This window comes from Dipteris shenzhenensis, chromosome 6 (assembly GCF_047967505.1).
Source record: "Dipteris shenzhenensis isolate YYH24624 ecotype China chromosome 6, Dip_SZ_1.0, whole genome shotgun sequence".
Classification (NCBI taxonomy): Eukaryota; Viridiplantae; Streptophyta; class Polypodiopsida; order Gleicheniales; family Dipteridaceae; genus Dipteris; species Dipteris shenzhenensis.
In genome coordinates this window covers 38728407-38748181 of record NC_141601.1, presented here as the reverse complement: position 1 = coordinate 38748181, position 19775 = coordinate 38728407, and the positions used below count along the sequence as shown (strand labels likewise).

At 39.4% G+C, this 19775-nt stretch overlaps 1 protein-coding gene across 3 annotated transcripts; it reads right to left on the bottom strand.

Annotated features, from left to right (window-relative positions):
• Positions 1-818: 818 nt before the first annotated feature.
• LOC147901153 (cruciferin (DUF506)) lies at positions 819-4228 on the bottom strand. 3 transcript variants are annotated; one of them, XM_087375475.1, is made up of 5 exons: positions 4126-4228; positions 3048-3818; positions 2227-2907; positions 1877-2096; positions 819-1716 (listed from the first exon to the last, which is right to left on the bottom strand). In XM_087375475.1, the coding sequence occupies exons 3-5, from the start codon at positions 2650-2652 to the stop codon at positions 1157-1159; spliced, it is 1206 nt and encodes a 401-aa protein (XP_087231601.1). In that variant the 5' UTR covers positions 2653-2907; positions 3048-3818; positions 4126-4228; the 3' UTR covers positions 819-1156. The 3 variants fall into 3 exon arrangements, with proteins under 3 accessions (XP_087231601.1, XP_087231602.1, XP_087231600.1); XM_087375476.1 differs by having other exon boundaries at positions 2227-2661; positions 2824-2907; positions 3048-4222; XM_087375474.1 differs by having other exon boundaries at positions 3048-4222.
• Between the last annotated feature and the right edge of the window lie 15547 nt (positions 4229-19775).

Sequence of the window (19775 nt, the reverse complement as noted above, 5' to 3'; positions counted from 1 at the left end):
GAGCTTTAGCCAGCCACAGCCACTTCCAACCCATTCAACCAGCTGCTAGCAGTCCTCATTTCATCATCCTCCCTGCATGTGTGCAGGGATCCCTGCTTCACCCCATCATCCTTTCATCCTCCTGGTCTGAGTCCGCCTAACCTGTGTATCTTGGATAATAAAGACAACAGGCACCAACTTTTATACGAGTGTCATGGGCTCGAGTAGAGAGGCTTCAGGTTCTCTTATTAGTTACCTCTGTCATACACTAGTTACCAATGTTGACTGTGCATAATGACATCTGCTAATGCACATGGCCTTACAGCTGCCACAGCGGCCCTCCCCCTGACAGCTGCCATGCCTCAGACTGCAGAGGGGAGCGTATGATCAAGCTCTGAGGCTGAATTTTACATGCGCCAATGCACTCCTCCTAGGTAATACAATGTACAAGATGCTTGTGTCCTGGACTTTACATATACATGGGAGAATGATGGCTCTTCTCAGGACAGCAGAAAGACCCAAAGAAGCCATATTACTAGACCTCACCGTGTGTTATCTCTAGAGGATAAAAATAGACCTCTTGAGATTAAATAGATTACTTGGGACTAGCATACTCCACTACGCCAAAAGAAGACTTGTGTAAGCTGCACTGCTCTAAGAGTAAAAATGATAACCACGATGTGAAATACAAGACTTAAGACACATTACAAAATGTGCCAAAAAGAGATGCCGCAAAATAACTTTCTTTATTGCTTTATTGCTAATTTCCAGAAGTTACATCTGATAAGGAACATTTCTAGAGAGATTATCTCTGTAAATAGAAGCTTCACTCAGAAATCTTATTCTCTCTGAACTTGAGTCGGAGCTATTTAAACAAATTTTCTGCTTCGTATGTCCACAGAACAAAGCCAGTGATCCTGTATTTTTTTTGTATATCAACTTCTTTGATTCACAATTCTGTAGGGATAAAAAGAGAATCACAAAAAGATCCGGAAGTCTGCCCACATCCCATTTCGGTGTATAGCTGCAGACACACAATCTCATCTCTATACACTGGTCTTACATGTATAGAAACACTGCCAGGAAGCCGAGATATGTATATGTTTATGTATTTTCATATATATATATATGTATATATAAAAAGGTTGTTTCCGATAATAGACACCCCTTGACCAGATCAGTCATTTTCAACTAAGGAGGCTTTCATAAAATGGTTCTTTTCAGAGTAGAGAGAACCAGTAATGGATATACGGCTTTTGGTCAATCCCTTGACTCTGTTTCTGTCGGATCCAGCGGCCTTGCCTACATGGTTTTTATCAGTCTCAGAAGCAATGCACGCTTTCAAATGCCTCAACTGCTCCACGCACTGCTTGGTTCTTGTGCGCTCTCTCCACAGGGAATTGCCTGGGCCCTTATGTGCGCCGCTTTGAGTATCAATTAAGTTCCTCTCAAACGGGGACATCCACTTTGCAGTCATGTAATCAACGGTTCTCCAAGGAGGAAGCGGCATAGAGTTCTGTCTCAAAGATAACTTCGCAGCTTCGGCCATTACTTGCAAGATCTGTCCAAGCTTGTCGGAACAGCCAACGAAGATGACCGGCAGAAATTTCAGGGCAGCCAGATACGTGTGAGTTGGTCGGGCAATTTCAAACTGACTTTGAAAATCGATGTCCACAATCAACCGATCTCCCGCTACTGTGCCGCCGTCGAACGTAATATCAATGTATTCATACTCTCCTGAAACATCAATCATGCAGGACTCGTTTAGCAGCGCTGAATTCCATCAAAAGAAAGCGATCAATTCAAAGCTCAGACATACAACGGTCAAGGAAAACACTGAAATAGGAAAAAATTTAATAAGGAGAAACGAAAACCGTCGGAAGGGTGCGCTCTTTACCTCCAGGCAATTTGCCAGAGTTCTGCCACTTTGAAGTGCACAAGGCCGCGTCATAACCAGAAAGGCGGAGATGCTTTACAAATAATCGACGAATACATCCTCCTTTGCATTCTGCGCTAGCCTTTAAGCAGACTAAATCTATCTCTTTGATAGATAGAGAGAGCAAGGTGAGAGTAGACAGCAGATCCTTCTCGATGGGAGTGGCATAGTATTTCAGAGCCTACGAGTGCAATAAGGAATAATCTGTAATTAGTGTGCTTCGGAAGCTTGCAAGAAGAAAGAAGACAAACAGGGCACCATCGCTGCTACGAAGACCGAACAGGAGTTGAGTCCCTTCAGAAAAAGAGCACCTGGAGGGTCTCGAAAAGTTTAGGCCCGTTGGAAACGCCGTTCTCCCCATCGCTGCTCTCAGGAAAATCCGATCCGTAACTGCCATTTTCCATAAAATCGTGCACCATTGCTGCCAAATCATGTTCACTATCGGTGCTCCCATGCAAACCAGACCCAAGATGGGAAGGGAAACGCTCAGCAAAGCCCTGATCGCAGTTCAGATCTTTAGGCAAATCCACCCCACCGGCGCGTTGATTATCATTTGGATCCTCCACCGCATTATTCAAATGGTTTGTCACCGCAATTTGGTGGAGAGGCGGACGATTATGTTCAGCGGTTAGGGGGAGAACCGTCGAGGACAGGAGATTTTGCGAGAGGTCCAGGGCACGGTTGGCAGAATCGGCATCGCTGGTGTCTTCGGCGCCGGGGAAGGGGAGTCCGGGCATGCCGAGAGCCTAAAGAGAAGGGGTAAAGGCGTGGGAACGGGGAGACAGGGCAGGGCAGCGCGTCTTATAAGTAGCAGGCGAAGAGAACTTCAAAATTGTTAGTTCTTTGCGGAAAACCGACGACGAGGAGGACGGCAAAGATGGATTGTTGTTGTTAAACGGAGATTGTACCGAAAGCTACAGAAATCGGCGCGGCAGAATCTCAAATGGATGTGTGCGAGCCACAGATGTCTCTCTCGGTCGGGGACCTGCAAACTGCAAAAGGCAAAGGAGGGAAACCAAGGGGGGAAGTCAGGAAAGGCTGGCAAAAATTGCTGCAAATCGACAGAGAAACGTTATGGAGGGGTAAAGAGGGGAGATTCGGAGGAATTGCAGGAAGAGGATGGAGCTACTACCGAAGAAGTACAGAGCTAGTACTCCGCCATGGATTCTGAAACGGAAAAGGAACAAGGCGATTCGAATGAAGATGAAGATGGAGATGATGATGAAGATGGAGATGATGATCGACAACTTTAAAGAGAGAAATCCGCGCTGCCGTGAAGCTCAAGCCATCGCAACAAACTGAAAAGGAAGCTTTTCCCTGTTCGTCTGCGGATCGCTGCTCCGATCGGCAACATCACACCCCACAGCAACAGCAAACAGCACAAACAGCAACGGAAAACAACATCCGCACTCCTCCTCTCTCCTCCTTTCCATCTGATCAATCTTCTTCTTCTTCTTCCTCTTCTTCTTCTTCTTCTTCCTCTTCCTTCTTCCCGTTGTTCCCGCTCCGATTTCTTTCCCCTTCTTTACGAACACGCCATCTCCTGAGTCCTCTTTTCTCCCCCGTTTCCTCACAGCTCTCTTTTGCACATCAATCCATCTCTCAATTCCCCTTCCTTGAACCCTTTCACCCCTCCTTCCTCCTTTTCGTTCAACCTTTTCACCCCATTGTTTCCGCTCATACCGCCCTTGCTTTGACATCCGCCCGACACCTGCCTCGTTTCATCCATTCCACCCTCAGCTGCTCCCCCGCCGCTACCTCCTTTCTCGTGGAACCCCTCTCCCGCAGCCCGCAAAACCAGGAGTCTCGTGCTTTTCGCGACTCCTTTCTCCCCTTGTTTCATGAATTTCCACCCCTCCCTGCTCCCTCCGGATCCACTTTAGCGGAACATAAAACAGATTGCCTCCCCCTAGACACACCAGTCTCCTCGTTTATCAACGATACATACAGAGGGACTTTGATCGCCACGACTCCGATCGCCACAAAACAAATGAAATGAAACAGAAATGCGTCGACTCACAAAATCGCATAAAATTCGCACAAAGAGGGGCTCCGATCGTGAGAAAGCAATGAAGCAATCGATGGAAGGGGGACAAGCATCAAAACCAAAACAGAATGACAATAAAATTGGCACCGAGGGATTCCGATTGTGAGATAAAGCAATGAAGCAATCGAAGGGAGGGGGAAAAAGGAAGAGGGTGAGGGGGGACTTACTGAAGCGCGAGGCGGGATGCAGAGGGGCAGAAACGGGAGGATCGATTGATAGACGACGAGGAGGAAGAAGAAAAGGATTGGGGATAAATCGATCGGAAGGATGATTCGCTACCAAATTTAGCAAGAGAAGATTGTGCGAAATATAGCAGCGGTCGCCCCACCAACCAACCAACCAGTCAACTCAGGCCACCGTACGAAAAAAAAAAAGAAATTTAAATAACCAATTAAAATTGGAGGAATAAAAAGGAAAGTCGTCCCTTTTGTTTTATTTAATTCCGAAGCATTCCTTTTTACCATGATTAATTAAATTTCGTTCTATCTTAATCAATGCAAAATGATTATGATCCTTCCCGTGCCCCTTTTGATTAGTAATTTTAATTTGTTTGTGGTTTTCTTGGCCAAGCCTTCACGTTTTCTTGCCCCTTTCTTCTTTCCTTCCCTTCTTTCTCTCCTCCTTCACCCCCATCATGTGATCTCCCTCACCATCCCCCCGTGCCATCCATCCACACCCTCCAAATTTCACTAAGATATCTTCAAATTTGGCACAAATTTTATCAACAAATGGGTGACATTTATATCATACATGTGTATGTTTTTATATGCATATATATGTGTGTGAGTGCTTGCATTTACATATATGGAGAGAGAGAGAGAGACAGAGACAGAGAGAGAGAGAGAAGTGTGTATATAGATGTGTGTGACACTTTTTTTGGGTGAAATGATACACACACACACACGCATAGATGTATATAGATGTGTGTGTGTGTGTGTGTGTTTTGATAAATACACACTTTTTTTTGGGTGAAATGATACACTCACACATATATAGGGAGAGAGATAGATAGATGGATAGAGACAGAGAGAGAGAGAGATGGATTATAGAGAATTTTGGGCCAATGGCAATTTGCTATCTTCGATTGAATTTAATGGGAAAAATGAGGCCTCCTTCAATTTTAGTCCATCCATTCCCCTCCCCACGAGTGCTTGCATTTACATATATGGAGAGAGAGAGAGAGAGAGAGAGAGAGAGAGAGAGAGAGAGAGGTATATAGATGTGTGTGTGTGTGTGTTTTGATAGATACACACTTTTTTTGGGTGAAATGATACACACACACACACACACACACACACACACACATATATAGATAGAGAGAGAGAGAGAGAGAGAGAGATGGATCATAGAAAATTTTGGGCCAATGGCAATCTGCTATCTTCGATTGACTTTAATGGGAAAAATGAGGCCCTCCCCACAGGATTTCACCATCCAAGCACACCATTTCTCACACCAGGCCACATTCATGGTATCTCTCTTCATCTTATCTCCATCTACAGCACTCCTCATGCATTGCTATCTCCCCTCCCATAGCGTCACAGTCAGTGCATGAACCAAGGCTTCTTATCCTCGAAAAGAGCATGTCATAACCTTTATTTCTCAAGTGTCGGCTTTCAGAAACTAGTCTCACGGAGAGTACAGGTTAGCCTCAATGGTTTTGATGAGATGTCTTAGTAGAAGTCCATTCCTCCTGCAAGGGCACTCACACACAGAAAAATCTCAAATTGCAAAGAATCTAACAACACACCGGCCGATTACAAATATTGATTAGAAAGTGATCAATTAGGGAGCCATTACCAGTCCAGATATCTCAACAATTTCGCGTTCTCACCTTATCCTTGGTTGAAGGAAGGGAACTCCATCATGCAATGTAACCTCTTACGACTTTGTCTATTTATGTTAGATGGAATAGACTATGTTGGTGGGTGCCTCCCCACAAGTCAACATTATCTAGTCTCCACATGGTCAATCTTTTACCATAGGCACGATGGTACACCAAGGCTTGTGACCTTGTATCATGGTATCCACTCAACAAGCTAGGGATGTATTAGTCTTAAAATGAAGTTTGGAATTGGCCACTAGTGCCCATGCTGCCTGTCAGCCATACTTTGAGGAACGTTTTTCACGCAAATCCACTCCTGAGCATGATTAACTCTTAGCTTAAGCAAACCCAACATCACATTATAATCCCTTAGTCAAGGTAATTCTCTTAGTTTCCCCTTAAACAGGTTAGATAGATCGGTCCATAGGAACACATTTTATGGTGAAGGGCAACTGTCTTAAAACCATGGCCCTAGTTCCCTTCAACAAGCTAGTTAGATGGGCCCATAGGAACACTCGAAAGGAAAAGGATGAAGAGCTCCTACCACCCACACCTCTTTCGAAAACCATACATATCTCTATCTTTCCACACTCCTTTGTCTCCTAAAGCAGACATTGATAGCTCATACCTTTATCTTTCCACACAACGCAACCATTTTCTTCTTGTGTTGTTTGATTCCTTTACCTTTTGCCTCCATCCAAAACTTCTCCTTTCTTCATGAGATCTTTAGGTTTGAAAACCCTGTTGGCAATATATAGGTACCCGATGGTTTGTTTATATGCAGCCTTCCCATTATTAAACCCATCTCATGTGACATGGGCCTACCATCTTAACGTCATATTATTTATATTCACACTTTCATGGGCCTACCATCTTAACCCTCATATTTCTTAAGTTCTTTATTAAACCCATCTCATGTGACATGGGCTCACCATCTTAACCCTCATATTGTTGAAATTCATTATTAAACCCATCTCATGTGACACGGGCCTAATATCTTAACTCTCACATTGTTTAAATTCATACTTTCATATGTGCTAGATATTCAACCTCTTGTTGTAAACCAATTAGTGCTATTTTACCAAGACTTATGCTATCAATGGACAAAAATTAGTCTTTAGTCACCTCCTAGCATTCAACAACTTCTCCTTCACCTCAATGGCTACTCTTTATGTTCCAATCACAACTTAGGGCTTTCATTTGTTACATTCACTAGTAGTTTCTTCAAATCCTTATGACCAACCATTTACTAGTAGTTTCTTCAAATCCTTATGACATTCACTAGTACTTTCATTTGTTACATTCACTAGTAGTTTCTTCAAATCCTTATGACCAACCATTGCCATTCACCTAACAAGTTGCTATCAATCCACCCCTACAATCTACTAATTTAGCTGCTTGGTGTAAAAGTCAAATTCTATTATCCATAAGGAAGACAAAGTAAGTTGAAAATAGCATTATGATTCTTTGGCTACATGGACTACTTGGATGATCGCATCAATATTGATTAGAAGCATGACTTCAAGAGTTGAGCGGGCCAAAATCCTAGATATGAGGGACTTGATCTTAGCTAAATTTCAAAAAGATATATTTTCATAGATTTGTCTGGGATTCTGATTCCATTCTTCAAGTAACTCCACCGATCGCCCATCTAAGTTTGTCTACAATTTATGTCTTTTTATAATAGTTGAAATTATCATGAAGTCAAGCATGTTCCTTGACGTTAAGATGAGATTTAACCCAACATATCAATTGAACGATTACATTAGATATGGACCTTTTATAAAGATGCAAACCACTTGCTTTTGAGCAATAAAATACTATCTTTGCAGTGACATGGTAGGATTGTACTTCATGCATCTATATGTGAACAAGACAAAAAATCAAACGTAATAATTAGAGGACCCAAACGTAAAATTTGACTCAATGTCATAACATGGAGGAAAGGACTTAAAGTGGCAAAAAAATGCATTTATTCACCACAAGCAATTTTCTATGATCAAGAACGACAAATTTGCATAGATATTTCTCTTGTTTATCATACAAGGGAGGTTATAATTAGACCCTCTTTATTCCTGCGCTCCAAACCATGCACATCTTATAATATTTATTTTGTGGGTTTTTCCATTGTAGGATCTAACAAGTGATTTAAGATACAACAAGGGATATTCTCGATAGGTTGTTGTGCTTGAGTTCATATATATAACCATAACCTTCATAATGCAAGTTGTCACATGGCATATGGTCCCATCGAGGAGATTTTTTTAATATGATCTAGAAAAGGGTGTCCAAAATATACTAATATGGTCCTTGGATGGAATCTATATGTAAGCACTTAAGTAGATCATGAAACATTGAATGTGAAGTCTTATATTAGACAATTTCTTTTGTAGGAACACAAATCAAGGTGCCTTTGCACAATACTACATGCTTTTGAGATTTTTATTTATTTGTAAATAAAACGGCCGATTGTATTAAAAGGACAAAAAAGGGTTACAAAACTTGGTCCATGAGTGGGCTAGCCGCCCTAGACCTGCGCTGTGTGCAACAATACTACATGCTTTTGAGATTGATGTTATGGAGCTTGCAAATCATTCTTACAAGAATTCGTTTATGTACAAGTGACACCTTTTTTCAAGGAGGATGTTTTTTACTGAGAATGATCTATGGTGCAAAGCAACCGCAATCAATACACAAAGTCCTATACAAGGTTGTTCTTGGAAATTGAGACTAATAAATTTACTAATTAGAAGTGGAACCATAGAGTAAGAAGGCCAATTACTTTTCACACTTTCCTTAAACAAAAGGACTCAAAAATGTATCCATGCTTTATCCCTAGCTACAAAAATAGTTGGATAATTTGATAAACATAGAAGAAAACATGTTTCCATGCATACAACTATTCTATTCTGACAAAACATTGAGCACCACAATTTTCTCATCACTATCACCACAAAAGAAGGTTGTCCTAATGCAACAAAAATGCTAATAGGGCATGAAGATGAGATTATATAAAAAGGACTAAAAGATTAGATCATGTACTATCATGACTTTAGAAATATGGCCATTCATTAAAAAACCACCTACTAAAATTGGAAAATATCAAAGCATCACTATGGTAAGAATTGCATAGTGCTTCACTTACCCAAGCTTCTTTTAAGCATAACCTAACCTTTGTATCATATAATAATGAACAACATGAAGCACTTAGTACCATAAAATTTTGGCTCAATTTATATGGTAAGGCATGTAACTATACAAATTTTAAATGCAATGCTATACAAAATTTTGAATAATAACGTATCTTAATAGCTCTTCAATACTGTTATCCTTGACCTGACATTGTAAAAAATTATACCTCCCATACTATGAGGATTGTAAATCAACACCTCTTTGGAAAGTATTTGTTGAGGAATACTTCTTATGTGCTTTATGCTTTTACAAGCACTGTCTCTTTGTCCCTCACGATGCTAATTTTTACATTCTATGATGATCATGACATATGGACTTTAATTGAAAATTGTGTGAACATACTTAAATGGATTAAGAAGAATTTTTGCCATACATGATTTCCTTTCAGCCCATTTTCATGATAGTATTATTATGTAATAAGCACCAAGCTGGACAAACTGCATACTCTAACTAATTCTTTATTAGCTATTGAGTGTATTCAAAATCAACCTCCAACAACTTTGTACCAACAAATGTGGAAAGACTTAAATTTTACTATAAAGTGATATGCCTTCAACTCCCTTTCTACTGTGTAGGAGAAGGTATCCTATATAATCCTATAATAATATTCAAAATTCTATAATTTTGCTAATAGTTATGGTGTTGTATTGCATCAACCATCATATCAAGTGCATATACAATATGAGACTTACAAACATAAATGATGGTCACAATATGTGTGCCAAAGTATTCTACAAATAAATTCTCCCACATTCCCTCCATTAACTAGCTCACAAGAGGTGAAAATAGAAGTGGGAGTGCAATTATCTTGTGGTGAAAGGATGGGATTACCTTGTACTACATAAATGGAGAGGGGAGAGACGTTCCTCCCCCTCCCTATAATCTCTCCATCTCCTATAATCTCTCCATCTTCTTCTACTCGATCTCATAGAATCTTATGCAAAATTCTCTTGAAGTAAATAATGAAATATTGTTATCAAAACAAAATTTATCGAACATCATTGGGCTCCTCTTGCTCATCCTTTTTCAAGTTATTAAGGTCCTAAAAATCCTCTTATTATGCTTATCCTTTCCTCATACCTATACTTTTTTTTTCCTCATGCTTTGCCATTGTCCTTATATGTAATCAATGATAACCCTAAGTTTCTTTATTTCTAACATGTCATGTGCATGTAAATAAAAAGGAAGAAACACAAAATTTGAATGATAGTAATTATAACCAAAAACTAGTATACTAGTTACAGAATGGGCAGCTTTTTTTTCTTGCATAAAAAGTTTGTTTTATTATCAAACTCGTCATACCCAACAAAAAAGAGAACAGACTTACAAAATGGTGGCCAATTGGAAGGAGGACATGCTACCCATGGCTTGCACTGCAATGCAGCAAGATACCTACACCATTAAAGGTAAGAATTAATATCTTTAAGGACATGATTACTAAATAGTAGATCTCTAATCCACAACACCGTGCTCATATCCAACAAAACCTTCTTCATACACACCAAAATAAAATTTCCACCATAACCAAATCTTGCATCCTCATAAAAAACTAGCTTAACTTTTAGACTCTAAATAGCTAGGGATGGGCATATAGCACAACTCTAGAAGTATACCCTTGGAAGTCCTATAGCCTTTGCAAGAAAACCTAGAGATCAAATCCACCTTCTTTATGACACCATCCAATGAAAGCCACAAACCTACAACTACTAGATAGAACCAAAATAGGTGTCGTACATTCTCTTTAGAATGCTTACACAATAGACACAAGGGGTTCATGTCCAACCACCTCGATAACCTACCTCTCACTGAAACCATTTGCATAACACCTTTTATAGAAAAAATATTGCTCTACCAACATAGCAAAGTTTCTAGATGTTGCATAACTTATTCCTCCACCACTTGTTTCTTCTTCTTAGTTACCATTTAGTGTTCAATCCTGCAACAAGAGATCTCTCTATAGTTAGGTATAAACCATTTATGACTCTCCAATAGCTATAGAACATTGATTGAGTCTCCAACTTAGGCCAAGCATAATTCACCAAGCTTTGTACATATATCCACTTGCGTGCATTTGATTGGAATTAGTTCCTAAGCTATTCTAAAGGCTTCCAGTCCTACCATCCCATATCTATTCCCAACAGCATGTAACCTTTTCCTTTGGATCCATCTTGTGTGTGGAAGTTCATTTAAAGCTAAAATATTTCCCTCTTGCTCAACACTCTACCCCATTACACTGCAATCACCCCTCAACCTTTTCCTACCTTTCCATAACAATAAAGAACCCAACACTTTCCAAGTCCAAACTAGTCTAGATAGTAGATCAGAACCAAAAACCTTTAATGAGAAAATAGATATCAAGTTGTCATACAGTCCATGAATCTCTAGAACCCCACACAAAGGCCCATGCCTCTAACAACAACCCGTTTAGTGATTTCCACCCAAGGTGCATGGCATTCAAATATCCGCAGCAACCACTTGCTCAGCAATGAGATACCTATAGAACTTCCTTAAGGATAAAGTGTAGTCTCTTCTTCCCACCCTCTTTAGCCTAAATAAATCTTCTTAACATCTTGAGCTCCCAGGCAGTGACTCATTTTGAAGTTATAGACTGACGGTACATAGGTGGTGCTGTTGGATGTAAGTACATGTTGGATAATGAGAACCAGTGCATTCCATCACAAATATTGGCAATGCCAAACCCAAAAAAAATCCCTAAGCTTATTTCAAGACTGCTCAAATTTCTACCTAAGGTAAGCTCCAACCCCAAGGGAGTATCCAAGTATCTAATAACAACACCCCGACCAATCCAATGGACAGGCAACTCCTTAGCCTACTCAATTTGCACCAAACATTGTCCATAAAGCAAAAGTATATAGCCAACTACAGAGAGAACCTGAGGCATCATAAAACAGAATCTCAAAGAAGCTCTTTACCTTATCATGGTGGTTGGCAACAACTGATAAGGCCATAATATCATTGTCAAATAAATAAATATTAAGCTTCTTCCCTTCTTCCATGCCATCCCTGATTACACCATTTGGGGTTTGGGTGATGATTTTGTGAGGCCCTTTTCGCAATGTCTATGCAATTTTTATGCTTGAACATGGGTAGTGGTAGGTTTGGCTATAGTGGGTAACATTGCATGCAAAGGAGCACTAAATGGAATATTCTCTTTTTAACAATAAAAATTGCACTTTTTTGTTATTTTAGAAAGATGGTGATACAATATCAAGCCCCCCAAAAGAAAGTGGCAAAATTTTAGCAAAAAAAGTCCATAAAATTTTATGCCCATCTAAAAAATATGAGCTTTCCAAACAATGGATGCATAGCACTCACAAATGGGATAATTTTGAGTACAAGCTAAAACAAAACAAGAACATCCTTGTTTTGGTCATTTTTCTACTCAATGATATCAATAGATTGGTATTATACAAACCTCCTATTTGTTCCAATCTCACTTACACACACTTTACTTATCCGGTATTACTTTCACTATTACATATCTACACTACAAAGAGTAAGTTAAAAGCATTTTGGAATTGAAATAGGATTTAAGAATGGCACCTCAAATCTTGGGTTTGATATATTCTTGAAAATCATATTTATAGTCTCTCATAAAACTTGAGAGCTCCTACATTGAAGCCATATTGTGTGAGGGTCCTGTTGGTGAATGTAGAAATAAATGATTTGTATTTGCAAGAGTGTGTGTGACTATATTTAAAAGCCAAAATGAAGATACATATCCTTGTACATTCGCACCCTAACCCTAGGGGGAAAACCTCCTAAGTGGAGGAGAAAAATGCACCACATTACTCATACAAAATCCCCCTAGAGTTGTTGTGTGAACATGTATAGAGAAATGGATCAATCATCAATGAGGATATATATCCTCTGTATACTGGCACCCTAACCCTAGGGGAAAAACCACCTAAATGGAGAGAAAATTTCCCTAAGAATAGGTTCACACCATAGTACTCACCCCTATAGTGGTATCGTGAGCATGTATAGAGAAATGAATCAATCACTAAAAGGAAGTAAGACTAAATCTTTGCAAAGAGCGTCAAAATTTTCTCTAGGTAGTGCCTTGGTGAAAAGATCTACCATGTTTAGATGTGTAGAACAATAGATCAAGTTGACCTCTCCTACATATGAAATTTATATCCGCATAATGATAATGTACCTCAATGTCTTTCATTAAAGCATGAAAGATATGATTTCGTGCTCCTACAATAGCACTATGACTGTTAATGAGAATTGGAGTTAGTGTCTCCAACTTGCCACGAAGATATGCAAGCAATCTCTTAAGCCATACACATTCCACTATCGTAGTGAAAGCTACCCTATCTTAAGCTTCATAGGACAAGGTAGGCATGATATACTATTTCTTACTCAACCAAGAAATCCATGAGTTTCCTTGAAAGTAACAATTGCCACTAGTGGACTATCATGCACCTAAGTTTTCACCCCAACCTAAATCATTGTAAGCATGGAACAACAAGTCAACCCCTTGGGATAGCAATCCATACGACTATGTGCCCTCAAATAATGGAACACATGCTTAACTACTTGATTTGAGAGTGAGATAGAAATTGAGAGCATGACAAAGTTTGGGATTTCGATGGTATCCCAGGAGGAAAACATCTAAGGGCTGAATAGGATTGGAAGAGTAGGACAAGATCTAATGCAGGATGGGTTCCAAAGTAAAATAGGATTTCGGCAGAATCTGAGATAGGATCCAAAGCAAGATAGGATCTAAGGAATAATTTAGGCTATTTTGAGACAAAATATATATCCAAGATTTTGAATAGGATCTAAGGAAATTCACGGTAATTTGGGACAAAATCTAGGTCCAAGATTTTGATTATAATTCAAGGCAATTCTCTAAGAGCTTTGCTTGCATTGTGTGATGGCACACATAAGAAACCAAGTTTTTCTAGAGATGGTCAACCAAAATCTATAACTAAGTTGTGGCAACCCCAAAAGTGACAAAAAATAAGTTCTAGTTTTGGGGCTTGAAGTGCACCCTTTGTAAGAAGTAAAATAGGCCAAGCCTGTACTCACATAAAAACTAGAGCAAAATCCCTTAGAATAGTTTTGCATTGACCTACATTAACAACTAGCAAAAGGAGCAAGACATCCCTTGAATGAAATCTTTGTGTAGGAGTGACTACCAATAATTTTCACCTCTTAACTTGGGATGTCACCTTCAGAACTAATGAAATCACTTCAGAATATAGTTCTTTGGATGGTAGCCAAGTAGAGAAAGGCCTAAAACAACACTTATTTTACCTTTTTTAGTGGTATCAAGAAAAAATAAAAGATATCATGTCTTAAAATAGAGTCTCCTCCTTCAAGAAGTGGGTGACCTAGCAGGAAAACATCTCCAAAGTACAAAGGTAGAAGGTAGGGCACAATAGGATTACACCTCCAAAAAGTGTTGCAAAATAATAATGGCCGTATAGAGAAGTAAAATGACATTGGAAGGGGTTGTAAATTTGCTTAAAATTTCGACGCTAAGTGAAAACGAGTTGAGGTTGAAGATGACCTAACTAGAGGTAAGTCTAGCCCTATGACATAGGTAGCCTTCTCCTAACCAAGTGATGCTTCCAAAAATCTAAGCATGGGAGTATTGACATTAAAGTAACAGGTGAACATCTTCTACTATGATACCAAATGTTGGTGAGCACACAAAATAATGATCTATATTGCAAGAGTATGTGTTAAAACCATGAAAGAGAAAAATGAGGATTGGCACCCTAACCCTAATACTAGCACAAGGGGAAGAAAAGCCTCCTAATACAACCAAACTAAGGATTGGCACCCTAACCCTAATACTAGCACTAGGGGAAGAAACTAGCAATAGTTACTTTGGCTTGATTATTAAATTTACATGCGTTTCTTGCTTTTCCTCTATCAAATCCTCTCTTCTTGTGAAGAAACTATGTTCATGACTTTTAGTGCTAGTGTTTGCACCTCTTCTTAACTGTTCTTGCATAAACGCGTTTGACATAATTTTAAAAGATTTTGTGGTGCATATCTAGTGATTATTGTTGTCGCAAACTAATCATAGTCTTTGCCAAGACAAATGGGTGTAATCTGCACTAATCTTACAATATTGGTCTCTTGGTCAATAGATAAATCTACTATGTCCCTTGATTGACCAATAATCAAGACCTATCTTTGGTTGCATTATTCAATTGATTCTTTATCATGATGATGCTAGACATTTTGTTTGTCATGAACTAATTCTCTAAAGATTTCCATGCATCTACAACTGACTTCTTGTCACTAATAATTGGGATCATAATGATTGAATGCCAATTTTTCTTTTGCATCCCACTCATTTTGTCTATAAGGTCTTGAAATTGATTTCTTATCAATATTGTTGTTGAAGAAGAAGATGATGTTAGGGCTTTTGGTCTTTTGCTTTGTAATAATATCCCACCACTTTTTTGTTTGAAAGATGTTCACAAGTTCAAACTTCTAATCACCATAATTGTTATCCTCCAATTTACATTATGGTCCAAAAAGATGATCTCATCATGTGATTTTTCCATGCTTACACAAATAGTATAAAACAGTTGCAAATAATGCCTTTGATTTTACAAAGTTGTTACTTTCATTGAAAAGTAGGATGTTCGTGAAAATAGTATGAAGAAGGGTCAAAATAGAAACAGTGATTGGAATTGTTAAATGAGGTGTAGTTCTTCATAATATGCCAAAGATAGTTTAAATGGCTTTACAAGGGTGGCATTTGATATGCCAAATATGTTGATCAAGACTACACAAAATCTAACCAAATATAGCTAAAACTACTAAAAAGGCTGCATCGTCTGGTGCAATGATTATTGTGAGTAACTATGCACATAAATAGCAAAAATAGGTTCAAACTTATGCTATTTTAGTGCCTGAAACTATGGCTCAGATTGGGTTCAATTTAGATACAAAGGCTTAGATACAAGACTTCCAAACCTATGCAATTTTGGGTATGGGTAAGTGGGCCGTCTAAGGTAAATACAGTTAGAGAACCTACTTTAAGTGATCAAGTACAATAACCCTCAGTTGATTGGATTTCTAGAGTTAGATTTTTGGACTTACCTAGAGGATTAGCTTGTCGAACCATCCACTAGTACATGCATTAGACAAATTCAAAAATTGCTGTAAATTGATGTTGCAACATAGTCGAATCTGCAAATGACATGTATCCTTAGGTGGATCTGCAAGGGTGTGGTGCTTGAGTTGGCACTAGGTGACGACATGATAGTGAGTTAACATTCATGTGCAAGTGTGCTTGGATAGCAAAGGGATGGTGGGAATTATGTGACATGTTGGATGCTAAGGTGGCATGAATGTCGTGTCTTATTGATGTAGCAATGCCCTAGCAATGATGATGTGGCATTATCATGTGTTTGCTAATGTGGTAGATAAGGGAAATGGCTTAGTGAATCATCGATGGCATTAGTGGCACTGTGCTCAAAAGAAGAGCTTGCATTGTTTGTTAGGTCAACAATAGGGTGGCTATGTTTAGTAGAGCTCTTTCTAAGCTCAGACTAGCTATCCATGATAGTCTATACCAATGCAACTACATATGGATAGCTTCTTGGGGAGCCGTTAGTCCAAGCAACAAGGTTAATAAAGCATTTCAATGCTACCTTGGGGGCCATGTGTAGAGCCACACCCTTAGGTGGTACTTCAAAGGACTTTGAAAGCTCCAATGTGAGCTTGGAGGACACACACAATCTCAATAATCATAGTCGTCAATGTGAGCTTGGAGAACACACACAATTGTGACAATTATGACTTCAATAATGATCATTGGTAAACTCGACTTTGAGATTGGAAAGATTTCTTCATGTACTTCCCAAATCGAAAGATAATGATGAACATACCTTCCTTTGAAGAAAATCTTCACAAAGTACTCTCAAGAACTCACATAGGGAGCCTCAAACACTCAAAAACCTTACCAAAAGTCCCAAAAACATTGCAAGGCTTTCTAAACCCTCTCTCTCTCTCTCTCTCTCTCTCTCTCAAAAACACTCAATCTCTGAAGAGGACTTGTATCAAGCTCCGTAAGTCAAAATGGAGAGTTTTTAAACTCAAAACAGAGAGAAGATGGAGCTCTACAAGATGAGCAAAATGGGGGCAAAATGAAAGGTGATGATGAGGGCTTGTGCCTTGATAAAAGTAAGGGCTTGACTCTCACAAAGAGGATGGAGCACCATAGGCATGTTGAAGAAGGTTGGACTGAGAGAGAGAGTAAACACACAAATGAGTAATTGTATTCTACATGGCATTATGTTAGGTTTTGTCCTCCCCATTCTTAATAGGCTTGATGCTTACTCATGAAGCATTTGTTCATGACACTCTTCATCTTCACAATGGGACTGAGGTTCTCAAAGTAGTGCTTTCAAAGTTTTTCCTAGCTTTTTTGACACTTGTCTTGGCCGAGGAGATAAGCTGCAATAGTCCGTCCATATACCGTGGTTGGGAAATGTTGCCAGACCACACGATATAGAGAGAATACATGAAAATGAGTGCGGGAAGGCCCACAACGCTCGCAATAATAGTCTTTGTTGAGAAGTCATTGGCCCTGGTTCTCATGAGGACTTTGAAAGCTCCAATGTGAGCTTGGAGGACACACACGATTGATGACGATGATCTCAACAATCATAGTCGTCAATGTGAGCTTGGAGAACACACACGATTGTGATGATTATGACTTCAATAATGATCATTGGTAAACTTGACTTTGAGATTGGAAAGATTTCTCTATGTACTTCCCAAATCGAAAGATAATGATGAACATACCTTCCTTTGAAGAAAACCTTCACAAAGTACTCTCAAGAACTCACATAGGGAGCCTCAAACACTCAAAATCCTTACCAAAAGTCCCAAAAACATTACAAGGCTTTCTAAACCCTCTCTCCCTCTCTCTCTCTCTCTCTCTCAAAAACACTCAAGAGAACACTCAATCTCTGAAGAGGACTTGAATCAAGCTCCATAAGGCAAAATGAAGAGTTTTTAAACTCAAAAGAGAGAGAAGATGGAGCTCTACAAGATGAGCAAAATGGGGGCAAAATGAAAGGTGACGATGAGGGCTTGTGCCTTGATAAAAGTAAGGGCTTAACTCTCACAAAGAGGATGGAGCACCATAGGCATGTTGAAGAAGGTTGGACTGAGAGTGAGAGTGAACACACAAATGAGTAACTGTATTCTACATGGCGTTATGTTAGGTTTTGTCGTCCCCATTCTCAATAGGCTTGATGCTTACTCATGAAGCATTTGTTCATGACACTCTTCATCTTCACAATGGGACTGAGGTTCTCAAAGTAGTGCTTTCGAAGTTTTCCCTAGCTTTTTGGACACTTGTCTTGGCCGAGGAGATAAACTGCAATAGTCCGTCCATATACCGTGGGTGGGAAACGTCGTCAGACCACATGATATAGAGAGAATATAGGAAAATGAGTACGGCAAGGCCCACAACGCTTGCAATCATAGTCTTTGTTGAGAAGTCATTGGCCCTAGTTCTCATGAGGACTTTGAAAGCTCCAATGTGAGCTTGGAGGACACACACGATTGATGACGATGATCTCAATAATCATAGTCGTCAATGTGAGCTTGGAGAACACACACGATTGTGACAATTATGATTTCAATAATGATCATTGGTAAAGTCGACTTTGAGATTGGAAAGATTTCTTCATGTACTTCCCAAATCGAAAGATAATGATGAACATACCTTCCTTTGAAGAAAACCTTCACAAAGTACTCTCAAGAACTCACATAGGGAGCCTCAAACACTCAAAATCCTTACCAAAAGTCCCAAAAACATTACAAGGCTTTCTAAACCATCTCTCTCTCTCAAAAACACTCAAGAGAACACTCAATCTCTGAAGAGGACTTGAATCAAGCTCCATAAGGCAAAATGAAGAGTTTTTAAACTCAAAATAGAGAGAAGATGGAGCTCTACAAGATGAGCAAAATGGGGGCAAAATGAAAGGTGACGATGAGGGCTTGTGCCTTGATAAAAGTAAGGGCTTGACTCTCACAAAGAGGATGGAGCACCATAGGCATGTTGAAGAAGGTTGGACTGAGAGAGAGAGTGAACACACAAATGAGTAACTGTATTCTACATGGCATTATGTTAGGTTTTGTCCTCCCCATTCTCAATAGGCTTGATGTTTACTCATGAAGCATTTGTTCATGACACTCTTGATCTTCACAATAGAACTGAGGTTCTCAAAGTAGTGCTTTGGAAGTTTTTCCTAGCTTTTTCGACACTTGTTCACTCAATAGTTTGTCCATATACCATGGTTGGGAAATGCCGCCAGACCACAAGATATAGAGAGAATATAGGAAAATGAGTGCGACAAGGCCCACAACGCTTGCAATCATAGTCTTTGTTGGGAAGTCGTTGGCCCTGGTTCTTATGAGCAATGATTTGTCGTAAGATTTTGAAATGATTTCGTTTGTAGATTCCTTGTACATTGTTTGTTTGAAGGCATTGGTTGTGCAATGATGATTTGTAGACAACTTTGGCATTTTCATCTCATTCGTAGATTTCTGTTGGTATCTTTCGTTTCGTGAGGCTCCGGATTCCGACGAGGATGATTTTCATAGGAAGAGTTGAAAATCTACATCTGATTCACATATTTCTTTCGCTTTTGATGCACGGCCGCTTCGAAAATTCAAAGGTGATCTCTTTGGGCACTGGTATCTCTATTGATAGCCATTGTAATTTCACCTTCTGTGCTTCACCCTCTTTTTGCATTGAGCCATAGTCCACTATTATTTCATAG